The sequence below is a fragment of the Ictalurus furcatus genome, chromosome 26 (assembly GCF_023375685.1).
Source record: "Ictalurus furcatus strain D&B chromosome 26, Billie_1.0, whole genome shotgun sequence".
In the NCBI taxonomy this organism is placed as follows: domain Eukaryota; kingdom Metazoa; phylum Chordata; class Actinopteri; order Siluriformes; family Ictaluridae; genus Ictalurus; species Ictalurus furcatus.
The window spans coordinates 7,711,170-7,735,558 of NC_071280.1; the positions used below are offsets into that span (position 1 = coordinate 7,711,170).

General features: G+C 39.8%; 2 protein-coding genes across 4 annotated transcripts; one reads left to right on the forward strand and one right to left on the reverse strand.

Moving 5' to 3' along the window:
* Nucleotides 1-77: 77 nt before the first annotated feature.
* On the reverse strand, nucleotides 78-5,991 carry f7l (coagulation factor VII, like). Its single transcript, XM_053615881.1, has 8 exons — nucleotides 5,845-5,991; nucleotides 2,148-2,317; nucleotides 1,902-1,926; nucleotides 1,687-1,800; nucleotides 1,456-1,602; nucleotides 1,205-1,296; nucleotides 988-1,108; nucleotides 78-861 (listed from the first exon to the last, which is right to left on the reverse strand). The coding sequence occupies exons 1-8, from the start codon at nucleotides 5,924-5,926 to the stop codon at nucleotides 314-316; spliced, it is 1,299 nt and encodes a 432-aa protein (XP_053471856.1). The 5' UTR covers nucleotides 5,927-5,991; the 3' UTR covers nucleotides 78-313.
* A 4,224-nt stretch (nucleotides 5,992-10,215) lies between these two features.
* On the forward strand, nucleotides 10,216-24,349 carry setdb2 (SET domain bifurcated histone lysine methyltransferase 2). 3 transcript variants are annotated; one of them, XM_053615015.1, is made up of 12 exons: nucleotides 10,216-10,561; nucleotides 10,787-10,906; nucleotides 11,036-11,149; nucleotides 12,521-12,634; nucleotides 13,356-13,452; nucleotides 13,566-14,354; nucleotides 17,338-17,507; nucleotides 17,597-17,838; nucleotides 19,708-19,759; nucleotides 19,858-20,027; nucleotides 20,681-20,769; nucleotides 22,124-24,349. In XM_053615015.1, the coding sequence occupies exons 2-12, from the start codon at nucleotides 10,888-10,890 to the stop codon at nucleotides 22,239-22,241; spliced, it is 1,974 nt and encodes a 657-aa protein (XP_053470990.1). In that variant the 5' UTR covers nucleotides 10,216-10,561; nucleotides 10,787-10,887; the 3' UTR covers nucleotides 22,242-24,349. The 3 variants fall into 3 exon arrangements, with proteins under 3 accessions (XP_053470990.1, XP_053470991.1, XP_053470989.1); XM_053615016.1 differs by having other exon boundaries at nucleotides 10,838-10,906; XM_053615014.1 differs by having other exon boundaries at nucleotides 10,216-10,906.
* Nucleotides 24,350-24,389: the final 40 nt, after the last annotated feature.

Below are 24,389 nucleotides of genomic sequence, written 5' to 3' on the forward strand. Positions count from 1 at the left end.
AAAAGCCTGCCTCCAATAGTAAAACTTTGACGCTCACGAGCAGAATTGATCAAAATAACCACAATTTAAACACAAAAGTCTCTTATATCTAATAGCAATATTCATTTTATTAGTGGTTGTGCAAATAGAATGGTACAATAATTCATTGTTGATATATATTATATATAATATATAATATATATACACACACATATTCAGGGAACGATAGTGTTTTATAGTGAAGCTAAGTATCAGTACAGTTTGTATTCATCTTTACAGCACCAAATCATCTGATATTAAGTTTTAAGATATTAAAACTTAATTTACTCTGAATTTACTCTGCAGCGACTGTGTTCATAATCCACTCTACAAATACTGCTACACGGGTGTAGATGCCGTACATATCTGAGCGAGCACAGCCTTTTCCCCAGCTCACTATGCCTGTCAAAAACCATATGTTGTTGTAGTGGGTGACCAGTGGCCCACCACTGTCCCCTTGACAGGCGTCACGTCCTCCTTCCTTAAAACCAGCACACAGCATGTTGTTGGTCAGGCTCAGACCTGAGTGGGCTCGGCACTTCTCGAGCGGCACCCGGGGCACTTCTAGCCGCTGGAGCACGGTGGACTGAGGTCCGTGCTGAGAAAGCCGGCCCCATCCGCTCACGACAGAGGTGCGCACCGAACCTAGCGTGCGACCGAATGTGCCCTGTGCTGGAGGAAGGCAGATGGGCACGACGTAGGGGCCTAGTGATATGTTCCTGCGCAGATGTAGAAGTGCTATGTCAGCATCATTGGATGTGTAGTTGTAAAGAGGATGGATTAATATTTCAGACACCCCTCTAAACTGCTCTGTGTCCTCTTTTACAGAAATGATGTGTTCACCTGAAAGGAATAGGACACCAGGAAAATCAAAGGGAAGTAAGAGCAAAGGCCAGTGTGAGGTTCTTGTAAGGAAAGGAGATGAAATCTATGGAGGATTAGTTTATTTATTTTCCCGAAACTTCTTACCGACTGTCACTTGTAATTGGGATGGTTCTGCGTGCCAGACACAGTGAGCTGCTGTGAGAATCCACTCCGAGTTTAGAATAACTCCTCCACATTTATACACACCCGCAAGCCTAAGTAATGCCTTAAGGAAAATACATAAAAGAACTCAAGACCTCAGTCTACAGAAGCATTTTGTCATAATGTATCCAAAATCTAGCTGCTTTTTGTCTTCTTCTACCTGCCAAGGACATTGTCCTTTAGGGCACACTTGTCCTTTAACAATCCTAGGGCCTATTTGGTTCACCACCGGTTTACCACAAGCAAAAGGTACTAAGGAAAAAGAAAATCTGGTTATTTTTAGAATATAAAATCACTGAAGGAAATTCAGATTTATACATTTTTTTATCTGGAAGCATGGGGTCAGAGGGTATAGGGGACTTATACGTCATATCATCATATCCATCATATTTTTATAATGCCAAAACCCACCTTGTGACACACAGCTTCTGTTGTCAGCCGCCAGGCTGTAACCAGTAGCACAGTGACATCGATGGGCCAAATCTGCATCCTCTGTGCAGAAGTGCTCACATAATCCGTTCTTATACAGACAGCCATAAAAAGTGTGCGGAAGTGTTTCTGTCGGGTCACCAATGGTACTGTTAAGAGTTTTGGTGGGAAGTACCTGGTCTGTACAACCAAACATGTAATTGCTTGTGTTACCTTTGTCGCAGTTCCGTCCCTGGAATTTAGGTGGACATAGACAGATATAAGTGTTGCCCTGACTGACACAAGTGGACCCGTTTGCACATGGGCCAGGTTGACATTGGTCCACTTCTGCAGAAATAACCGCAAAAACAGAACCAGTCCGACTCAAACCAAACAGAAACATACGTAGATTTCATTTTATTTACTTTCCCCAACAGGTAATATGATACCTGTGTACTTCTTCCAGAACTCATCCTGAAAAACAGAAAAATGTATTTAAAAAAAATACAGCAAATGTATTTCTTAGTTCCACTGGAATTAATGCTGCTATGCTACACATGACATGGCCTCTTAAATTCCTTAACTTGGTCTGGCTAGCTAACAGCTGCGATAACACAGGCTGAGCCGGTCAAGCTGTGAGCTGGTCAAGCCAAGCTACATTTTTCAGCAGGGTTGCTTATATAAGTTTAGCCTACCAACTGTTCAGGCCGAGAAAAGATCTCCTTGGCCTCTTCGTATGAGCATATCTCCTCTAAACACTCCCTCTCCAGATTTCCTTGTTTCAGCTCCTCCAGGAATGAGTTGGCACGTCGATAGCGATGCAGAAGCATCTGCTTAGCTTCTGACCTACTCAGGAACACTGGTGCTGAAAAGGCCATTGGGGAGGAGAAAATGAAAAAAGAGACTTTGGTTCAGTTCATTGCTGGGAGAAATAATTTCACCTTGATGTTGATGATTTTTAACAGAGGTTTTGTCTAGAAATGAGATAAAGTCCATATACATAAGTTTGCTCCAGTCTTAGTTTTATGATACATGCAGGCTTGGTCTGGTAATACCTAAACTATCAACTTGACCAAATGAAAGCCCATGAATGATATAAATAGATTTTGAAAAAGATAAAAAAAAAAATATTGGAACATATGACTGACAGGTGTTTCTTGTTGCCCAGGTGTGTCCTGTTAGACTGAATGTTTATCACAATTAATAGCTCTGAGTGTCTACTCTTGATTTGAGCTCTGGGTTTTGCCTGTGAAGACTGCATTTGTTGTTAAAAAGGATAAACCAACATTATCCATATTTATACATATTTATGGTTATTAAGATTATCAGCAGCAGTTGATGACAGAAATGTTGTAAGAGCTGGGATGAAAAACTAAAAAACAACAGTCTGTGACATCACTAATGACCTCGACAGGACAGGAGTGAAGGTATCACAATCCACCTTCGAGAGCAGAAATATTGAGGCCATACCACAAGATACAAAACCACTCATCAGCAGTAAGACTCAGAAAGTCGGATTGGAATTCGCAAAGAAATACAGAAACGATCTACAAAAGTTTTGGAACCGAGATTAACCTCTACCAAAGTGATGGAAAGACCAAAGTGTGAAGAACGAAAGGATCTGCTCATGATCCAGAATGTACATGCTCATTGGTCAAGCATGGTGGAGGTAGTGTCATAGCTTGGGGTTGCATGGCTGCTTCTGGAACAGGATCACTAATCTTTATTGATGATGTAACTCAGGATGGTAGAAGTCCACAGAAACATTCTGTCTGCCAGTTTACAGAGAAATGCATCCACCACTTCATCACACAGCAAGACAATGATCCAAAACACACTGCCAACGCAACATAGGACTTCATCAGGGGGAAAAGTGGAAGGTTTTAGACTGACCGAGTCAATCACCAGACTTTAACCCAGTTGAGCAGCATTTCACCTTCTGAAGAGGAGACTGAAGGGAGAACCCCCCCCCCCCCCCCCCCCCCCGAAACAAACAACAACTGAAAAGCATCACAAAAGAAGAATGCAAAGGATGCAGATATTGTAAGCAAGGGATAAGCAACCAAATATTCAGTGTTGTTTACTTTAAACCTATCTGTTCCTTTAATTTTGCTCACCTAAATATTGGGTGGTCTGCCACCAAAGCTGCCATGTTCTAGGTTGTTTAACACATCTAGATGTCAATATGAAGAAATGAAAGCTGAAATTCTGATCTACTGTCTCATATTCATATGTTTAAACAGATTTGTCCAGGAGTAATTGAACCACTTCTAAATATAATCAATTCTTCCCTAAGCACTGGCTATGTACCTAAATCACTTAAATTAGCAGTTATTAAACCCTTGATTAAAAAACCTGATCTTGACTTGTCTCAATTGTCCAGCTATAGACCAATATCAAATCTCCCCTTCCTCTCTAAGATTTTAGAAAAGGTTGTAGCAAAGCAGTTATGCTCGTACTTAGATAGGAATAACATTCATGAAATGTATCAGTCAGGGTTTAGACCTCATCATAGCACAGAGACAGCGTTAGTTAAAGTAGTAAATGACCTTCTACTGACCTCTGATCAGGGTTGTGTCTCTCTGCTTGTGTTACTCAACCTTAGTGCAGCTTTTGATACTATAGATCACACTATTCTCCTTGATAGATTAGAAAATGTTGTTGGTATTAAGGGAACAGTCCTCTCCTGGCTCAGGTCTTATCTGACCGATCATTATCAGTTCGTAGATGTAAATGGTGAATTCTCCATGCGTACTGAGGTTACTTTTGGAGTTCCACAGGGTTCTGTTTTAGGCCCACTGCTCTTTACTTTATATATGCTACCCCTAGGTCAAATTATTCGTAAACATGGAATTAGCTTCCACTGTTATGCTGATGATACACAGTTGTATGTTTCAGCGAAGCCAGAGGACAGACAGAAGCTTAGTAAAGCTGAGGATTGTGTAAAGGACATTAGACATTGGATGTTAACTAACTTCCTTCTACTTAATTCTGATAAAACAGAAATACTTTTATTAGGCCCACGTGTAGCTAGAAGTAATCTTTCTGATCACATGGTTACTCTGGATGGTCTTTCTGTTTCATCATGTGCAGCAGTTAAAGACCTTGGAGTGATTACTGACTCCAGCCTATCATTTGATGCTCATGTAGATAATATTACTAGGATAGCCTTCTTTCATCTCAGAAATATTTCTAAAATAAGAAACATATTGTCACTACATGATGCGGAAATACTAGTTCATGCATTCGTCACCTCTAGATTAGATTACTGTAATGCCTTACTGTCTGGATGTTCCAGTAGGAATATAAACAAGCTCCAGTTAGTCCAGAACGCAGCTGCTAGAGTCCTAACTAGAACTAGAAGGTACGACCATATCACACCGATATTATCAATACTGCATTGGCTCCCAGTAAAATCTCGCATTAACTATAAAATACTTTTATTAACCTATAAAGCACTAAATGGTCTCGCACCACAATATCTAAGCGACCTTTTGGTTTTATATAATCCGCCACGCCTACTTAGATCAAAAGATGCAGGCTATTTGACGGTACCTCGAATAGTGAAGGCTACAGCAGGGGGAAGAGCTTTCTCTTATAGAGCCCCACAGTTATGGAACAGTCTTCCTATTAGTGTTCGGGACTCAGACACAGTCTCAGTGTTTAAGTCTAGGCTTAAAACGTATTTGTTTACTCAAGCCTACCCTGACTAGATTCTGTTCTACTACTTCGCAGTCATAATAATCTTTTTTCTCCCTCTCTCCTTTCGCCGAGCCCCACATGAATTTATGGAGATACTAGAGATCCAGATCCTTTCTGCCTCTGGATGGAGCTCAAATCTTCTCTAATTCCAGACTGCTGGGACTACGGCTGCTCCTAAGGCCATACAGACTTCATATAAATCCATAATGAACTTTTTCACACTATCTGTTGTTACCCAGATGAGGATGGGTTCCCTTCTGAGTCGGGTTCCTCTCAAGGTTTCTTCCTCTTAAAACATCTTAGGGAGTTTTTCCTTGCCACCATCGCCACTCAGTGGCTTGCTCAGTTGGGATAAATTCGCACCTTTAATATCTGTGTACCATGTTGATATTTCTGTAAAGCTGCTTTGAGACAATGTCTTTTGTAAAAAGCGCTATACAAATAAAATTGAATTGAATTGAATTGAATATTCCTCTTTTGATCTCAAACCCAATTGTCTTCAGTGTATAGCAGAAACTAAAGATACTAAAAAATAAAAGAACTGGCCTTGCCATTCCAATACTTTTGGAATGTCAGTAAGAGATCAGCCTGATAGCATTTTTAAGTGAGCAGAGACCAAATATGACCTTAACTTGTGTACACCTCCTACCGTTGTCTGGAGAAGTAACAATGGAACAAGCGACACCTTACCTGCTGGAACCCCAAAGCAGGCTTGGATACACAGCAGTGAGGTGAAGAGAAGGAGATTCATTCTGCATGAACCCGACTCCATTTCAGGTCTAACAGTTTTGATCAAAGTCCAGCCTGCAGACTTTGTGTGCAATCGGGTCTGAAAAACAAAAAAAGGGTTTGACTTTAGGATGACATAATAACCTTTTGACTCAGCAGCAGGTGGTGCCACTGAGAGCTGCTGTGAAGCGGGAGCATAACGTGTTTCTTAACACTGCAAAACCTGGATCACTTGGATTTAAGGTATAACATAAGGATAACACGTAACACTGGATGATACGTTAATGAGTCTTTATTGGTCACATATATTTTACAGCACAGTGAAATTCTTTTCTTCGCATACCCCAGCATGTTAGGAAGTTGGGGTCAGAGCACAGGGTCAGCCATGATACAGCACCCCTGGAGGCGACAGGGTTAAGGTCCTTGCTCAAGGGCCCATCAGTGGCAGCTTGGCAGTGCTGGGGCTTGAACCCCCGACCTTCCGATCAGTAACCCAGAGCCTTAACCACTGCCCTCTATAATAGCTATAATATTTTCATATATTTAACTCTATAACATCAGTTACTGTGCTCTTGAGCTTCAACCCTATTTTTGAATGTGTCTACTTGAATGTATTCAAGTCAAGCACACTAGTCACAACATTTCTGGCTTGTATTTCATCATTGGCAGTGAAAATTTGAAGGGAACTACATTGGAAATGATATTTGTCTCATTGTACTTAATATCCCACGTCTGCTGATTTCTGTTAAGCAAGAGAACTAAATTGTGATATACAGTAAAACTCATATTTAATTTAATATATACAGTAGGCTTCTAACAGGTTGGGGGTTTGAATGCCGCCTCTGCTCTGTGTGCGCGGATTTTGCAATTCTCCCCGTGCTTCAGGGGTTTCCTCCGGGTACTCCGGTTTCCTTCCACAGTCCAAAGACATGCGCTGTAGGCTGACTGGCGTTTCCAAATTGTCCCTAGTGTGAAAGTGTGTGCGTTTGGGTCCTGCGATGGGTTGGCACTCCATCCATGGTGTCCCCCACCTTATGCCCCAAGTTCCCTGGGATAGGCTCCTGGTTCCCCCTCCCACCCTGTGTCAAATAAGCGGTATGGGAAATGGATGGATTTTTCATTACATATTAGAGCAATAACTTGACTGAAAAGTAGATTCGTAGAAATAGTTACAGGCATTTCAGAATTTATTTGGTATTTACATACAGGGCAGTATTCGATATGTTCCCCTTGTGCTTTAATAACAGCCTGCACTCGAGTTGGCAAGTTTGTATAAAATCTGGCGATCCAAGATGGTTAGATCAAATCCATCCGCATGTCGTCTGAACCTGTGCTTCAATGGAAGATTAAGACTGAAGGAAAAGAATTTAAATAGTGATTTAAAAATAGTGCAGACTCCGGGATGTTGTAATAATTTCCTTTCTTTGTTATACCCTTCCAGTTTTGAAGAAGACAAGTGGTCTCAGATTTTTGGACCAGACAGTATGTTGCCATATGTTCAAAATATATGCTCTTATCTATTGTAATGTGTCTAATAACACATGTGTTATATGGCACTATTTATGCTCCTTCAGTCACCCGAAATATGATTCAATTAAAATACCACACTACAGTATACAAGAGCCTGACTGTAATACATGCTTTAGGTACCATGCATTTGAAAGTCATGCTAACAGCAGTATCTCCTGTAATAAACACTGAACGAACGCATAATCCTAATCCTAATCCTAATCCTAATATGAACAGCAATTCTTGCACACAAGAATGCTTTAGAATATATTCACTACTATGTGTCCTCCAGTCAGTATATTAGGTTATTCATTAATCACCTCTCAAAAGTAGACATGTTTTAAAAAATGCACCTAGAACAGGTTCATATATTTATATGAACCAAGTTGCTGTGAAAGGAAAGTGCCACCCGGGAGGGTGCAAACCACATACCTTTGTGACCACAGTTTCCTGCGTATTCAGTATGAAGGTGTATAAGTATGTAAGAGCGCATGCTCAGACAGGTTAAACAAACAAACAAAAAAAAAAAAACCCAGACAGAAGTGTGAATGTGTGCAGAAGAAGGAACCTGGCCTTCGACGTTTCCAGAATATTAGAAATTTAGTCATCTTTCTATTCAAGAGGAGAGAGTTCGTTAACATAGGCATCCTGTTAGACTTCATGCATACAGTATGGAGTAAAAACATGACATGTGGCATACCCAAACAAGCTCCCTGATGTCTGTACAAGACAAACCGAAAGACACAAGCACACTCATTTCATCATGTGTCTGGACAGAATTCCCCTGTTCACATCACTGTGAGAGGTCTGGACCTTATAGAAACGACTTCTAAAGAGCACCTACAGGGCACAAATAAGGAATGTTAATTATTAAGATTATTATTCATAATATCTGTGTTTAAATCTAAAGAACTGCTTATTTGATTTTTTTTTTATTTAAAAAAATGTTAGAAAGGAGTAGACAGAAACCTATCCTTTCTACATTGCAACATTAGAACAGATTTGTGCACGCTTTGTTGCTTTCTTACCTTTTTTTTTTTTTAGTAGCTCTAGTCTTAAAACCACAAGAGAGGATCACTTGTCTTCCCAAGCGCTCATCAAACATACGAGGGCATGTGAAAACTCAGAAAATCAAAGAGCTAAACAGTCTGCAAGGATTGTTTTGTTTTTGTTTTTTTTTTTAAAAAAAACAGATTTCTTACTACTTTGTCATTATATGATTAATCCTATAAAAAGTCTCTGGTTGCAGCGTTAATACACAATTATTATAAGTATAATTAGAACATATTTTACTGCTAATGAAACCTTTGAAGTCCTATTATAAATGACTATACTAATAGCAGCATAATAATAATATTAATAATAATAATAATAATAATAATAATAATAATAATAATAATAATGATGATGATGATGATGATGATGGTTTAGTGGTTAGCACGTTTGCCTCACACCTCCAGGGTTGGGGGTTCGATTCCTGCCTCTGCCCTGTGTGCGTGGAGCTTGTATATTCTACACGTGCCTTGGGTGTTTCCTCCGGGTACTCCGTTTTCCTCCCCCATTCCAAAGACATACATTGTAGGCTAATTGGCATTTCCAAATTGTCCGTAGTGTATGAATTAGTACAAAAGACGACCTATATTCTATGGCCAGAAGATTGTGGACACCTGTCCATCACTCTGATATGTGCTTGTTAAACATCCCATTCCATATTTATTCCTCCTTTGCTGTTATAATAACCTCCACTCTTCTAGGAAGGCTTTCCACTAGATCTTGGAGCATGGCTGTGGGGATTTGTATTCGTTCAGCTACAAGAGCATTAGTGAGGTCAGGCACTGACAATGTTGGGTAAGTTACTCAAAAAAGTAATCCACTACAGATGACTAATTACTACTTTAAAATTGTAATCTGATTACATTACTGATTACTGCATGTAAAACGTAATCAGATTACTAATTACTTTCATGTTACTTTCAAAACCTATCAAACCTACAAAAATACACTACAAAGTGAAACTCTTAGTTATTTCCGTACTTTTAGCGCGTGTAAATGTATGACATGATCAGAAAAAGTTGGATTTATCATAAAACTTGCCTCAGGTGTTGTCACTGTTTGTAGGACTAGCAGACTGATTAAATATAAAACTTTTCTAACTAGGCTAGTTTGGTGTCGCTAGCCAAGGGGAGGCAGAGCTAAGCTATCATTGTATGGGTTACAATGCCTGTATGTATGCTACAATGTAATGCCATACAAAGTACATTATCTTTCCTTATGCTCCTCTCATATCATGTTCAAGTAAACTGGAACTCATATAGACATTTACACTCCATGTTTTCCTGCTCAGCATCGCAGGATGTTAGTGTTTTAGTTTCACCTTTATTGGTTTAAAAAAAACCAAAAAGTATCTGACAAAAGTGAGTACACCCCTCACATTTTTGTAAATATTTGATTCTATCTTTTCATGTGTCAACACTGAAGAAATGACACTTTGCTACAATGTAAAGTAGTGAGTGTACAGCTTGTGTAACAGTGTAAATTTGCTGTCCCCTCAAAATAACTCAACACACAGCCATTAATGTCTAAACTGCTGGCAACAAAAGTGAGTACACCCCTAAGTGAAAATGTCACTTTGTAACACGTTACACCCAAGGTCACAGCTCTGTGCAGGACACTCAAGTTCTTCCACTTTCTTCCAACCTTGACAAACCATGTCTCCATAGAGCTCGCTTTGTGCACACAAGCGTTATGCACGAACAAGTTTGTGTCTCTTAGTTCCAGTGAAAGGAGAAACACCCCCCCATCCTATACAATTGTTTGCTTCCACTTTTATGGGAACAACCGTTTTGGGGAAGAACCACATATGGGTGTGATGGTCAGGGGTCCACAAAGTTTTGGCCATATAATGTATATTTCTAAACCAATAAAACATTCCAGTTACTAAAGGATCATTTGCTGATATAATGTCTTATTTGAATGTTTGTTTGTTTTTGTTTTTTTTAACAGTATTTCCTTCGCTTTGCTCGCAGATCCAGTGCAGGGTTCCTGCATCCATTGCTCGGTGCTCGATTGATTTGGTCTGACGTCACACCGGACCACAATTCAAAGAGCAGCATTGTGGGAGTTTTTGCAAAATTGTGTGTTGCTTGCTGCAGAAAATGAGAAAACTGATGTAAAAGAATTGGGTTTTTTATTCATAGTAATTGGATAAACAGTAAACAGCCGCAGCTGCGGATTAGAAGTGTTTATTTTTTAATGTTTTAAAGGCACCACACAGATTTATGTAATATTCCCGCGTTTAGTCAGTGTTGTTACTTCACAGCTAGTTAGCATCGGCTAGTGGCTTGAATTTAATTTAATTTGACCTTAATTAACTGTTATTATTCTTGATATATAGTTCCTCTCGGACGGAGTGTGAAGCAGTACTAGCTCCTGTGTTTATGTTTAGCTCGGTAGCTGAAGGAGCAGGGTTTCAGTGACAGCACTGCATCTCTCAAAATGGAGCTGTCGGCTGTTGGTAAAGTCCTTTTTTTTGTTTGTTTGTTTTTTTGTTTGTTTGTTTTTTTGTTTTTAAACTCCTCCAGTCTGCGTGATGTATTTTAACGCTGCTGAACACTGGTAAATGTCGCCCTGAATTGCTTTACAGAGAGAGCGAAGACATTTTGGTCTCAGGTGGATGTGGACTTGGCTTTTGAGGAGCTGTTGGGATTCCTGATGTGTCTGAGAGAAGCTATTAAAAACAAAGCAGCCTCGGATAAAGGTAAACATCACGCCAGACACCCGCTCATGTTAGAAATCTCACTGCATGATCAGCCGTCTATACATCATTTATATGTCGTCTACAGCACCTGGATTTGCCTTGTGTTGACGAGTTTATAAGCTACGAGCAAAACTAAAGCGTGCTTAGGGTCAAACACTCACTCATTCATTCATTCATTCATTCATTCATTCATTCAGTGACTGGCTGACTGACTGACTGACTGACTCGCTGGCAGAATGACTGACTGACTCACTGGCAGAATGACTGACTGACTCGCTGGCTAACTGACTTGCTCACTGACTCGTTGACATACTGACTGACTTGCTGGCTAACTGACTGACTCGCTCATTGACTCGATGACTGACTTACTCGCTGACAGACTGACTGACTCGCTGGCTAACTGACTGATTGACTTGCTCACTGACTCTCTGTCTGACTTGCTCATATACTCGATGACTGACTTGCTCATATACTCGATGACTGACTTGCTCACTGACTGACTGACTTGCTCACTGACTGACTGACTTGCTCACTGACTGACTGACTCGCTGACAGACTGACCGACTCGCTGGCTAACTGACTGACTGACTTGCTCACTGACTCGCTGACTGACTTGCTCATTGACTCGATGACTGACTTGCTCACTGACTCGCTGACAGACTGACTGACTTGCTCACTGACTCGCTGACAGACTGCCTGACTTGCTCACTGACTCGCTGACAGACTGCCTGACTTGCCCACTGACTCGCTGACAGACTGCCTGACTTGCCCACTGACTCGCTGACAGACTGCCTGACTTGCTCACTGACTCGCTGACAGACTGCCTGACTTGCTCACTGACTCGCTGACAGACTGCCTGACTTGCCCACTGACTCGCTGACAGACTGCCTGACTTGCTCACTGACTCGCTGACAGACTGCCTGACTTGCTCACTGACTCGCTGACAGACTGACTGACTTGCTGACTTACTCTTTGTAAGCACTTTGTCCTGTTCAGGATTCAGTTCCAGTGAAGGGAACTTGTAAAGCCACAGCTCACAAAGACATCCTATACAAGTGTGTGCTTCAAACTTTGTGGCATTATTTTGGGGAATACACACATACGAGTGTATTGGTCAGGTGTCCACAAACCTTTGGCCATATAGTGTGCAAATTAATTTTGGTGACAAAACAATTTGGCATTTTTTAAATTAATCTTAATGTTTAATTTAAACTAAGCTGTATTGTGACTTAAAGAAAACTGTGTAATGGGTGAGGTTTGTATCAGGCATTGTAATGATTAAAATTGCAGTTATCACCCTGTGAAGCTACAACAGTAACAGTCATTTACACTCCTGCATGTTATTCACTTCCTGTGTGTGTTTCTTCTCAGGCTACGTCCAGGGCATGAACATTATTATGGAGTCGGAGGTGTCGCTGACTGCAGCTTTGAGGTCTGATTCCTTTGAGGAGGTGCTGATCGGTGAAGGTGTTATAGTTGGTGAAGGTATTATAATTGGTGAAATTATAATTATATACTTATTATATACGTCTTGATCTTGAGAAACACAAGTTAAATGATTTTAACTAATAATGCTTAGGATTTTAAAAAGAAAAACCTATATGCACAGATAATGTGCATGCAGAAAAATGTATCGCTCCTGCATCCTTTTTTTCCTCTTCCTTTTATTGTTTCACTTTCTCTTCCATTCTTGAGACTCGGTCCAGAATGTTTATCGCTTCCTCAGAAGGTTAACATAATTAACTGTGACAATTAACATAATTAATTGGTGAGAAGTTAGCTTTTATTGACCTTGCTGTAATAAACATGAGCTCCACATTCATGCATTTTGCTCTGTTGCAAAATTGATGCGTATTTATTTTTATTTACGTACTACTTACGTTACTGTTTTGCGTTTCAAAGATTAACACTCAGTGTGAACTGTATTGTTTTCATCATAAGCTTGCCACCTTGTCCACTTTTGATATTAATTCATTTTCATATTTAGGAAATATAGGCTTTTAGTTATCAAACTGAAAGTAATTTTTTTTCTTCCTGATTTAAAATGATAAAGGAACTATCGAGGAAAAGAATTGTGATGATCATTGGTTGGTCGTCATCGTAACAGCCTTCTGCTAATCCGGATTTTAATTCTTACACTAAATGTCTTTCTGAATAAGTGGGTACATTTGACATCTCTCCTACTACACTGCCATGTTTTTTACAGACATACTGACAGTGTCTGTCTCAGACTCGCACTGCACTATACTGAAAATGAAGGATCTACCTGTGCCAGAAGATGCCTTACATGACGATGTCTCAAGGTTTTTTTTTTTAATCTTTCTTGCATTATTCAGTTTTCTTGTCTTTTGCTTTCCCAGACAATTTCCCTAATTTGACTAGACTGCTTCTTTGTGTGTTTTTTTTATTTTTAAAGGAACCTGGAGTCCGGTTCAGACAACAGTCAGATGTCTTCATCAGGCAGAAATGATGCTATGTTATTAGGGAAGTTAGACACGTATGACTATATGATGCTGCTGTCGCCAGCTAATGTTTTATCTGATGACCAGTTGGCCCCTGTGTCACCTGTCCAGCTTTCCTATCAACAGCACGACTGCAGCCCAGCCTGTCTCCCTCACCTCCCGTCTCACTCGGACACTTTTCTTGGCCACAACCCCTTGCAAGTTCCTCTTCTCTGCCACTTCCAGCGGCATTGTGCCAAGCCACTGATGCTTTCACCACACGAGGAACTGGACTCGGACGTGCTCTACAAAGCCCCGTGTGGGCGGAGCTTGCGCCGCATGGATGACGTGTATCAGTTCTTACAGCAGACTAAAAGCCTCGGGGTCCTGCAGCAGACCAACTTCAGCTTCAATTCGCAGGTACTGCCAGAGCGGCAGGCCCAGCCAAGGCCGCTAGCCCCTGCTTCACCTCTTCCCACAACCAGTATTTCTGAGAGAGACATAAGCCGTGGGATTGAATCTGTCCCGGTTACTCTGTGTAATGACTTGGATGGTGTACGGCCAAAAGAGTTTCGCTATCGCAAGGATCGCTGGCCCCATGGCTGCTTCTTAAGCACGGCGCCATTTTTCCTGAGCTGCTGTGACTGCACAGATGGATGCACGGACAGTTCCAGCTGTTTGTGTCTTCAGCTGTCTCTAAAGGCTGGCGCAAAGCCAGACCGGCTTTACAGCCACCACCGGCTAAATGAGCCTGTGTCCACGGGGTAAGAACATGAACAGTCAATCTTTTAGAAAACAAACACTGCCTACTGATTCATTGTAGTTTACTGTGACCAAAAGTGGCAACATAGAGCATGCAGCAGCTGTATGTTTAATCATTGAAAAAGGATTAGACTAACCAGAATCACTTTGACGTCGGATGACAATTAAAACGGGATTATATTCTTTAGTGCAGCTGCAGGGTTATAGCTACTTTAGCAGCATCACCGTGTGATCAACTCTCCATGTTCCCACTAGCCAGCAACTGGCTTTGCCAATGAGAAATAAATATTTAATATGCAGTAAGATGTATTTCCATCTGAGTTACTCCAAACAGAGCTTTGTAATAGGTATAGGATGAAAAAAATGCTGTGTTAAAAAAAAAAGCAAAGGTTCTGGTAAAGCTGGGAGAAAGTACAAAGACAAGTGATATTGACCGTAATCGTTATTTACAAGACGAGCTTTTTCCTCACCTGGCTTTATAAACTTGGACCCGATATCGCTGCAGGTATGAGCATTATATAAGAGGTTTCATTTTTGCCACCAGAACTTCCATTGCCATCATCTTTCACACAGAGTCTGTGAAAAGGTTTCCAAAGACACATACGGTGCTGTGAAAAAGTATTTGCCCCGTCCTGATTTTTTTCTGTTTTTTTGTATGTCTCATAATAAATTATTTCAGAAATGAAGATAAAAACCAAGGCAACCTGAGTAAACACAAAATACAGTTTTTAAATGATAATGTTATTTATTGAAGCAAAAAAAGTTACCCAATACCAACTGGGCCTGTGTGAATATGTATTTGCCCCCATAGTTACTAATGGGTTCAGGTGGACTCGACACAACCAGGCCTGATTTCTGCAAACCCTGTTCAATCACATCAACAACTTTATCAACAGCATGAAGTTAGTTAAAAGGTCTTACTCAGTAACACACTCTGCCAAAGCTAATAGAAATTCCAGAAATGATGATGAAGAAGGTGATTGAAATACATCAGTCTGGGAAGGGTTACAAAGCTATTTCAAAGGCTCTGGGACTCCAAAGGACCCCAGAGAGAGTCTTTATCTCCTAATGGAAAAACTCGGCACATTAGTGAACCTTCCCTGAAGTGGCTGATCTTCCAAAATTCCTCCAAGAGCTCAGCAACTACTCATCCAGCAAGTCTGAAAAGAGCCAAGGATAACATCAAAGGACCTACAGGCCTCTCTGGCATCAATAAAGGTCACTGTTCATGACTCCACTATCAGAAAGACACTGGGCAAAAATGGCATCCATGGAAGAGTGGTGAGGAGAAAACCACTGCTAACCCAGAAGAACATTAAGACTCGTCTGAATTTTGCCAAAACACACCTTGGTGATCCTCAAACCTTTTGGGAGAATGTTCTGTGGACTGATGAGTTGAAAGTGGAACTGTTCGGAAGACAGGGGTCCCGTTAAATCTGCCATAAACCAAACACAGAATTCCACAAAAAGAACATCATACCTACGGTCAAGCATGGTGGCGGAAGTGTGATGGTGTGGGGATGCTTTGCTGCTTCAGGGCCTGGGCAGCTTGCAGTAATTGAGGGAAACATGAATTCTGCTTTCTACCAGAAAATCCTAAAGGAGAATGTCCGGTCTTCAGTCTGTAAGGTGAAACTCTAACACAACTAGATTATGCAGCAAGACAACGATCCAAAGCATAGGAGTAAGTCCTAGTCCTAGAAGTAAGTGAAAGACTGATCTCCAGTAATCTGAAGCGTTTGGTTGCAGTTGTTGCTGCTAAAGGTGGCACAACCAGATTTAAAGTTTAAGGGGGCAGTTAGTTTTTCACATGGGTGATTGGTGCAAGATAACTTTTTTCCCCCTTCAATAAAGTAAATAAATAAATAAAAACTGTATTGTGTGTTTACTCAGGTTGCCTTTATTTTATGTTTTATTTCGTTTGACAATCTAAACCTATTTAGTATGAGATGTACACAAAAACAGAAGAAATCAAATACTTTTTCACAGCACTGTACCAGCATATATCGTGTATCAGCAGATTGTACACTCGCATCTGTTCTCCTTTACTTTGTGTTTAAATTGTACTTTGGAGACTTATCCTTAAGCAGGGTGCATGGTGGCTTAGAGGTTAGCACGTTCGCCTCACACCTCAAGGGTTGGGGGTTTGATTCTCACCACGGCCCTGTGTGTGTGGAGTTTGCAGGTTTCCTCCGGGTACTCTGGTTTCCACCCCATTCCAAAGACATGCATGGTAGGCTGATTGGCATGTCCAAAGTGTCCGTAGTGTATGAATGGGTTTGTGAATGTGTATGTGATGTGCCCCATGCTCCCTGGGATAAGCTCCAGGTTCCCCGTGACCCTGTAGGATAAGCGGTATAGAAAATGGATGGATGGATCGTTAAGCTGCTAGCTCAAGTGCTACTAATATTAGCAACGCTACTAATAACTCGGTGACTGGTGACAGAAGTAGTGGGTAGAACCAACATGAAATTGGTGATATGGTGCCACCCTTGACTAAATGTAGATGTTTTGAAACTCAGTGGTTCCCTCAAGTGCTTCCCCTTTTGCACCAGGTGTTTTGGGAGTATCGCTTGGGGAGGGAACATGAAAGGGAGGGACTGTATTTGTTTGAAGTTTCAACAGCTCTCTCCTTGTAACTATACCTTTTTAAGAAAAGCTGGCTGGATATGACAGAAAATAAAAGAGTGCTTAAGTAATATAAGCAGGGTCTGCTCAAGCCTATCCACAAAACTGAATAATATACTAAATAGTGTAAGAAATAATGTGATAGTCTAGTACACTACCTTGGATACACTATGAAGGCATACTGTTTCGATGTGCTGTACTGTATATTTAATTATAGTAGGATTTGGTGTATTGATTATATAGTATAATTGTTTTCCCCCCTATAGAATAGTCATATTAGAGTAGTAGTAGTTGATGGAAACATGACGAAAATCGACCCACTTTGCTTTGTGCAATGTCCAAATAACATCTTCACAGGCTGTATGAATGTGGTCCATGGTGTGGGTGCCAGAAAAGCAGTTGTCAGAATCGTGTGGTCCAGCATGGACTCCGTGTCCGCCTGCAGGTGTTTCGCACCAATGACAAGGGATGGGGCGTGCGCTGCCGTGACGACCTCGACAAGGGCACGTTCGTCTGTACTTACGCAGGTAACTATAGCATGTAGCGTGTGCGTATTTCGGCGTGTATGACCTTTTGAATATTGGATTGCAAAACATATTTTCGTATCATGTCCTAGGTGTTGTCCTGAGACTCGGGCGGAACTTGGAGGAGCCGCTTCTCTCGAAAATCCAGAAGGAGGAGCAGTTGTCGGATGATGAGGTGGAGGTAGTGGAGGAGTGGACGCTTCCCTCAGGGCAGAAGAAAACAGTCACTGAGACACTGGACACCTCTCCACGTCTTTATGTTGCTGTGATCCAGAGGCCTGCAGACCAGCCCTCTGCACCGCTGGATGGCCAGAGGGAACAGCTGGAGAATTCGGTTAGTTACCATGTAGTTACCATTTTCGTGTGTGTGTGTGTGTGTGTGTGTGTGTGTGTGTGTATGTATATATATATATATATATATATATATATATATATATATATATATATATATATATATATATATATATATATATATATAAAATTGTGTGTGTGTGTGTATTAGGGCTGCAACTAATGATTATTTTCATAATCAGTTAGTTGGCTGATTATTATTATTATTCGATTAATCGGATGGGGCGGGGCGAAATTTCAGTACACTTTTTTTTGTTTTTTTAAAATAAAATCCACAAACTGAGTGTTACAAATATAAACTTAAGACTAAAATTTTACACAACTGTTTGTCCAAAACAGAAAAGAATAACACATCACGTTCGTTATAATAAACGACAGAAGTTACACTGCACGCGCGCAGATACAGCATATAATGACAATAGACTTAAATTAAACTAAACCTTTTAAGCAGCTTGCACCAGTTTCCCTGCCCCTTACACACAGTGGAGCATTTTGGATATAAACATAACTTTGTACTCATGCAGCACTGTCTGATCTCCGCGGTGTTTAATATAAAATGCCCCCCTGCCTCTCTGACTTTCTTCCTCAGTCACGTGATGATTTCTCCTCCGTCTGATGGAGACTGAGGTCATGTTGGGAATAAAAGTAACGCTGACAGAAAGTAAACTGAAGAAAGTCATTGTCTGTGACTTGGGTGACCTGCTAATGCTAGCGTGCGTATGACGTCATACACCGTCGACTAGGAAGCGGTTTATACTTCCGGTTAGTAAAAAAAAACCGCGTGTTATATTTGAGATGATATTACCTTTCTAAAATCCACACACTATGCAGAGTGCATAGTGTACAGTACTTCATTTGGGACACAACTTTAGTATTTACTCTCCGAAGCATGTTTTCAGAACAGAAGTAACGTAATGACAACGATTTTCATAATCCATAATTATCGATTTTATCGATTAGTTGTTGCAGCTCTAGTGTGTGTGTGTGTGTGTGTGTATATGTGTGTGTGTGTGTGTATATATATATATATATATATATATATATATATATATATATATATATATATATATATATATATATAATATAATATATATATATATATATATATATATATATATATATATAAGGAATTTTAATTCTGTATTATACAACAGTTAGTTCCAATCAACTAATCTTAAACAGTCAACTTACTACGTGCTGTCAGTCAGCATGGCAACACACAACACTCTATCCAGCTGTGGCCTCGCTGGGAACTATTTCCGTTGACTGAGCAACAATTAACTAAATATTTGGCCGTATTGTGTCTAAAATGTCGGTTACTCTATATTCATTTCTTGTTTATATAACTGTTGTAAAAAAGCAGTATCACGCTCACAGTGTTGCTGTTGTACTGAATATCGGCACAAGGCCGAAGGTAATCACAGCCGTGCCGATACTCTTGCAGGTGCGATATTGCTTAAGTAATCCTACCATAAAATTAAGGAAAATGACACACAAGCGCCTGTATATCAATAAATTGTAGATTTTATGAGCATGCAAATCTGAAATTCCTTTAACCCATATTTAAATCCCCTTCGCCAGTAAACTAGTGTTGCAGGTTTTGTTTTTATGATGCAGTAACCCTTGCTCGTCACATTCAGTAAGATTCTTCAGGTGAGAGTCTATATACAGTGCAACAAATTCACTGCAATGGCAAACTGCTCACTCCAATGCCTTCTTCTGAAAGGACATCATCATAAAAAATGTTTAATAAAATTCAGGGTAAGAAAAACCCAGAACAGATTATTAAATCGCAGGGTATTTTTAAATTTCTTTTTTCTTTCAAAATCAATGTCCCATATTGATTTTGCAGGATAACCAGGAGGAAATGAACACCTGTTCATCACCTAATCCCAGTCATACAGGTAATACTAATGTGCCTCATTCATACTCATGAAGAGTGATAAACGGTTTGTTCATAAATGATGAGTGTTTTTATGTTTCTGTATATTTATATGTGTAGAAATCAAACACCAGCACAAGGAAGAGGTGGTGAGGAAGAGGCTTCGGTTGGATGGCGAGGAAAACGGTGGCGACGTACGTCGAGATCAGATGGTGCCTAAACCCGACTGTCAGGAAAAAATGTATTATCTTGATGCTTCAAAAGAAGGAAATGTGGGAAGGTTTATTAATGTAAGTATAACTGCATTTTCCACAGAACTTAAAGGGGTAGTTCACCCAAAAATGAAAATTCTGTCATCGGTTACTCACGCTCATGTCGTTCCGAACACGTAAGACTTTCTTCATCTGTCAGAACACAAATGAAGACGTTTTTAACGAAACCCGGGAGATTTCTGTCGCTCCGTTTACAGTCCAGTCACCAAAACTTTAAGATTGTAAAAGTAATCCATATGACTCCAGTGGTTTAATCCCAATGTTTATGACGCGATACGAACGCTGTGTGTGTGCAAAAAAAACCTCAAATTAAGTCGCACTATATCTTCACTTCCGCAGAGATCTCTGATGCATTCGTATCACTTCATAACACTGGGATTACACTGTTGGAGTCACATGGATTACTTGTGAGATGCCTTTATGAACTTTTTGGAACTTAAAGTTTTGATGACTGGACTCTAAACAGAGGGACAGAAATCTCCCAGGTTTCATTAAAAACGTCTTCGTTTGCGTTCCGAAGATGAGCGAAAGTCTCACGTGTTCGGAACGACATGAGGGCGAGTAACTGATGACAGAATGTTCATTTTTGGGTGAACTACCCCTTTAATTATCAGTTTAAATGGATGGGTGTTTGTGTTGTTCTAACATTATTTCTATTTTTGACACCACAGCACAGCTGCAATCCCAACCTCTTTGTCCAGAATGTCTTTGTTGATACCCACGATCCCAAATTCCCAGTAATTGCTTTCTTTACGTGCAAGTAAGTTCCTCAGGCGTGTGGTACTCGATGTGTAAATGGCGATGGATGCAATAATTAAGGATTGCTTTGGCAGTTTTAACTAGGGCTGCAACTAACGATTATTTTCATAATCGATTAGTTGGCCAATTATTTTTTCAATTAATCTGGTGTGTGGGGGGGGGGGGGGCAAACTTTCAGTACCATTTTTTCCCCCTTATTTAAAATAAAATCCACAAACTGAGTGTTAAAAATATAAAGTTAAGACTAAAACTGCTTATCCAATTATATAAGACTGAAAAGAACCTAATGCACACACACCAGAATATATATTAATACATGTAGAATATATATTATTAATATTATAATATATACAGAATATTTTATATTATTATATTACTTTTTCTGTATCTATAAAAAGTAATACATATATACTTATTTGTGTGTGTGTGTGTGTGTGTGTGTGTGTGTATATGTATATGTGATATATCTCTATACACACACACACACACACACACACACACACACACACATTACTTTTTATGGGTGCACAAAAGCACTGAATTCTACAGTCCTAGTAATCCCTGGTTGGTTGGTAGAACCTGTCATTCCCCACGGGTTGTTTCAAATACTTGGTTCAATTACATTTTATTGTTGGTGTGACATTTAATTTGACTCTTTGAATGATCTTTTGTTTATTTTATCCATCAGTGCGACACTTGAACTTGTCTACCACTCATAGGTTTTTGCAAAAACATCTCATTTGAATATATTTTGATACATTTAACTAAAATAAAAAATAGTATTATTTAAACATTTTAAAAACTTTCCTACAGACCCCCTGCAATTACACCACTGACCACTAGGGGTCCGCGGAAACAAGGCACTAGATGGTAGAGTATATGGTGCATAGTGTAAGTGTACAGTACTTAATCTGGGACACAGCTTTAGTATTTACTCTCCGAAGCGTGTTTTCGGAACAGAAGTAACGTAATGAGTAAATGTACCGCGCGCAGATCCAACTAATCCATAATGAGATTCATTGACAACGATTTTCATAATCAGTTATTATCGATTTTATCGATTAGTTCTTGCAGCGAAGTTTTAACCCTCGTTCCTCATTGAGTGCTGAAATACGATACAGTGACTCAAGTTGATCAGTTAAGCTCATACGATCAGTCAGCAAAGCTGTACATATTCAGACTCGCTCTATGCAGTTGGTTAACTTGCTTTTCTGTGCAGCACATCTAGACCATTGGATTTACCTGCATGATTTTCCACCTCTGCTCATCTGTCTCAGTTTAGTAGCTAAACAAGCTTTCTAAGATACCCCACCCCTCAAGGACCAGTGACGTGACCTTGTTTAATTGTTTTACAGGCCAATCAGGGCAGGGACTGAGCTGACCTGGAATTATTCCTATAAAACAGGAAGTGATCCCGAGCACGAGGTACAATGTCTGTGTGGTTCGAATGACTGCCAAACGATTATCATCTGATCATATGACCACATACGTGAAAAGTTAGGTCATCAGCAAGGGTAAGCATAAGATCTAAGGCGCAGGAAACCTGGCAGAACTGTGAATATGAAATCTGTGCCACATGGTTATTCAGTATTCCTGAAAGTTGCTTTCAGCAGTAAAAGCTAATTGGTGAAGACAGTTGGTGTTTGATGGTGTTTCTGCACAGTTCTACTAAAAACAGACCTTCTTTAATGGTTAATAACGGCAGTGTTCTTTGTTTGTTTGTTTTTGTATAATCTTTGAAATAAAAACATTTTAAAACACATCATTTCCTGCATCTTTCACAGCTTTGACATGTTTTGTGCTGTTGGGTGGAAATGTGGAATGCAGGTTTACTGATCCTGAACTCATGTCCTGTAATTGCACTGTGTAATGTCATTTATGGATTAAAGCCGTAGGAAAGATCTCTAAATTATGATCCTGGGTTTGATTGGTTTCTGCTGTAGTGTCTTCTACTGATAAATGATATTTTTATGATCATATTTTCCTCGTGTTTGGGTTTAGACAAAAGCAATACGCTTTCCTCTCGTACCCCAAGACAGAGTGATGTTTCACTGCCGGTACTAGTCCTGTCACGATAGCTACTTTTATTGGACGATATGTTGTCCCAGAAATAATTAATAGCGATAAACGATATTATTGTCGCCGATATAATGATAATATAATAGCATGGTTTTTGTCTTCCTTTAAATGTCGTCATAGTTATTCATTTTAGTCAATTTTACTGGCGTCGAATATTAATCGACATTCTAGTTGATGAGAAAATGTAAAAATTAAACCAAATATTAACACATTTTATATATTAACTTAAACATGTGAAAACTGCCCTCGTTGTGATTTACCTGCATGATTTTCTGACATATAAATATTACAGTGAGACACTACTGTAATACAATATTGTGAATTCGTTGTGTGTTTTTAGTGCGTCGTTACAGAAAGAACGTAGTGACACCGTTCTACCTAGCACTTTACTCAAGTTCAGGGTCACATGTGCGTTTGTGTTATTTTGTGCCGCAGCGAGTTGTAATATTAGGTTTATGTTGTGTGTAAACGTCTGATTAATCTTGTGTGTGTGTGTGTGTGTGTACAGGATGAGGTTGGATTTGTTCGCCTGCCTCTCAAATAAAACGTTTAAACTGCATTTGCATCCATCTCTACCTGCTGTACATGACATGGTGACATTCATTCTTACGTAAACACGATGGACAACATCCAGGTCATGTCCACGTATCGTACAACAAGTCGATAAAGTAATTATCATGACAGGCCTAGCCGTCAAAAATGCGTCACTGTGCTGGTTTATCCGACACAAACATGTTTAAACTTGTGCACACAAGTAAGGGAAAAATGTCAGAATGATGTGTAATTTGCTACGGTGCACTCTTGGAAACAGTGGTACTGATTTGTGTTTATTGGCTTAAATTATGACTGTAAAATGATTTAATCTACACATAAAAGCTACTAGATTTAGCAACACTTTGCTACTAGAAAACAGACTGTTTTGTGTGAGGAATGAAAAAGAAAGCACAGAAAGTAGGCTACACCAGTGCTTCTCATCTTGCAGGTGAAGAGCTGTGTGAAAGTGTGCCACAGATGTAATCCTCATCGAAGGTCAACTGAAAGTTTAGCAGTCTGTACAGGATTTCATGGAGTTTTATTTTGCTGCAGCTTTTATCAGAATTTGTAAGCCAATTTGGAGAGGTTTTTAGTCGAAAACTACTTGAATTGGTGAAATTGCACTGAATTGTTTTGCAGTGATGGTTGTTGGTAAATGGGACATTTTAGCTGTACTCATTCAAACACAAGAAATAAAGGAAGCTTTTGCCGAATGGCCTGAACCTGCAGTGACTCTGAAAAGTTGAAAGCATCTCTGAATGTTGTTTGCTCCATTTCAGCAAAATCCTGGCTGGACTATTTTAACAGCTTCTTATTTGGGGTATGCAAAAAAAATAAAAAAATTTCACAGTTCTGTAATGTATATGTGATTAATAAAGACTCATTGCTTTGTATATTTTAACCATTACTTAAAGTTGGTTATTCGGTTTGGAAGAATCATGTCAAGCCTCCTGCTGAAGATTTGGAACATTTTGGGATTAGATTTAATCTGAATGAGAGTCAGGACCC

Bases quoted from the DNA above. Each gene is read 5' to 3' on its own strand.
- setdb2 (XM_053615014.1), top strand. The intron at 13,453-13,565 runs GTTTTTTTTTTT...TTATTTTTAAAG, and splicing joins TTACATGACGATGTCTCAAG to GAACCTGGAGTCCGGTTCAG. The intron at 14,355-17,337 runs GTAAGAACATGA...ACATCTTCACAG, and splicing joins AATGAGCCTGTGTCCACGGG to GCTGTATGAATGTGGTCCAT.
- f7l (XM_053615881.1), bottom strand. From the start codon at position 5,926: ATGGAGTCGGGTTCATGCAGAATGAATCTCCTTCTCTTCACCTCACTG. The intron at 1,927-2,147 runs GTAGGCTAAACT...TCTGTTTTTCAG, and splicing joins TTTCTCGGCCTGAACAGTTG to GATGAGTTCTGGAAGAAGTA. The intron at 1,109-1,204 runs GTAGAAGAAGAC...ATTTTCCTTAAG, and splicing joins AAGGACAATGTCCTTGGCAG to GCATTACTTAGGCTTGCGGG.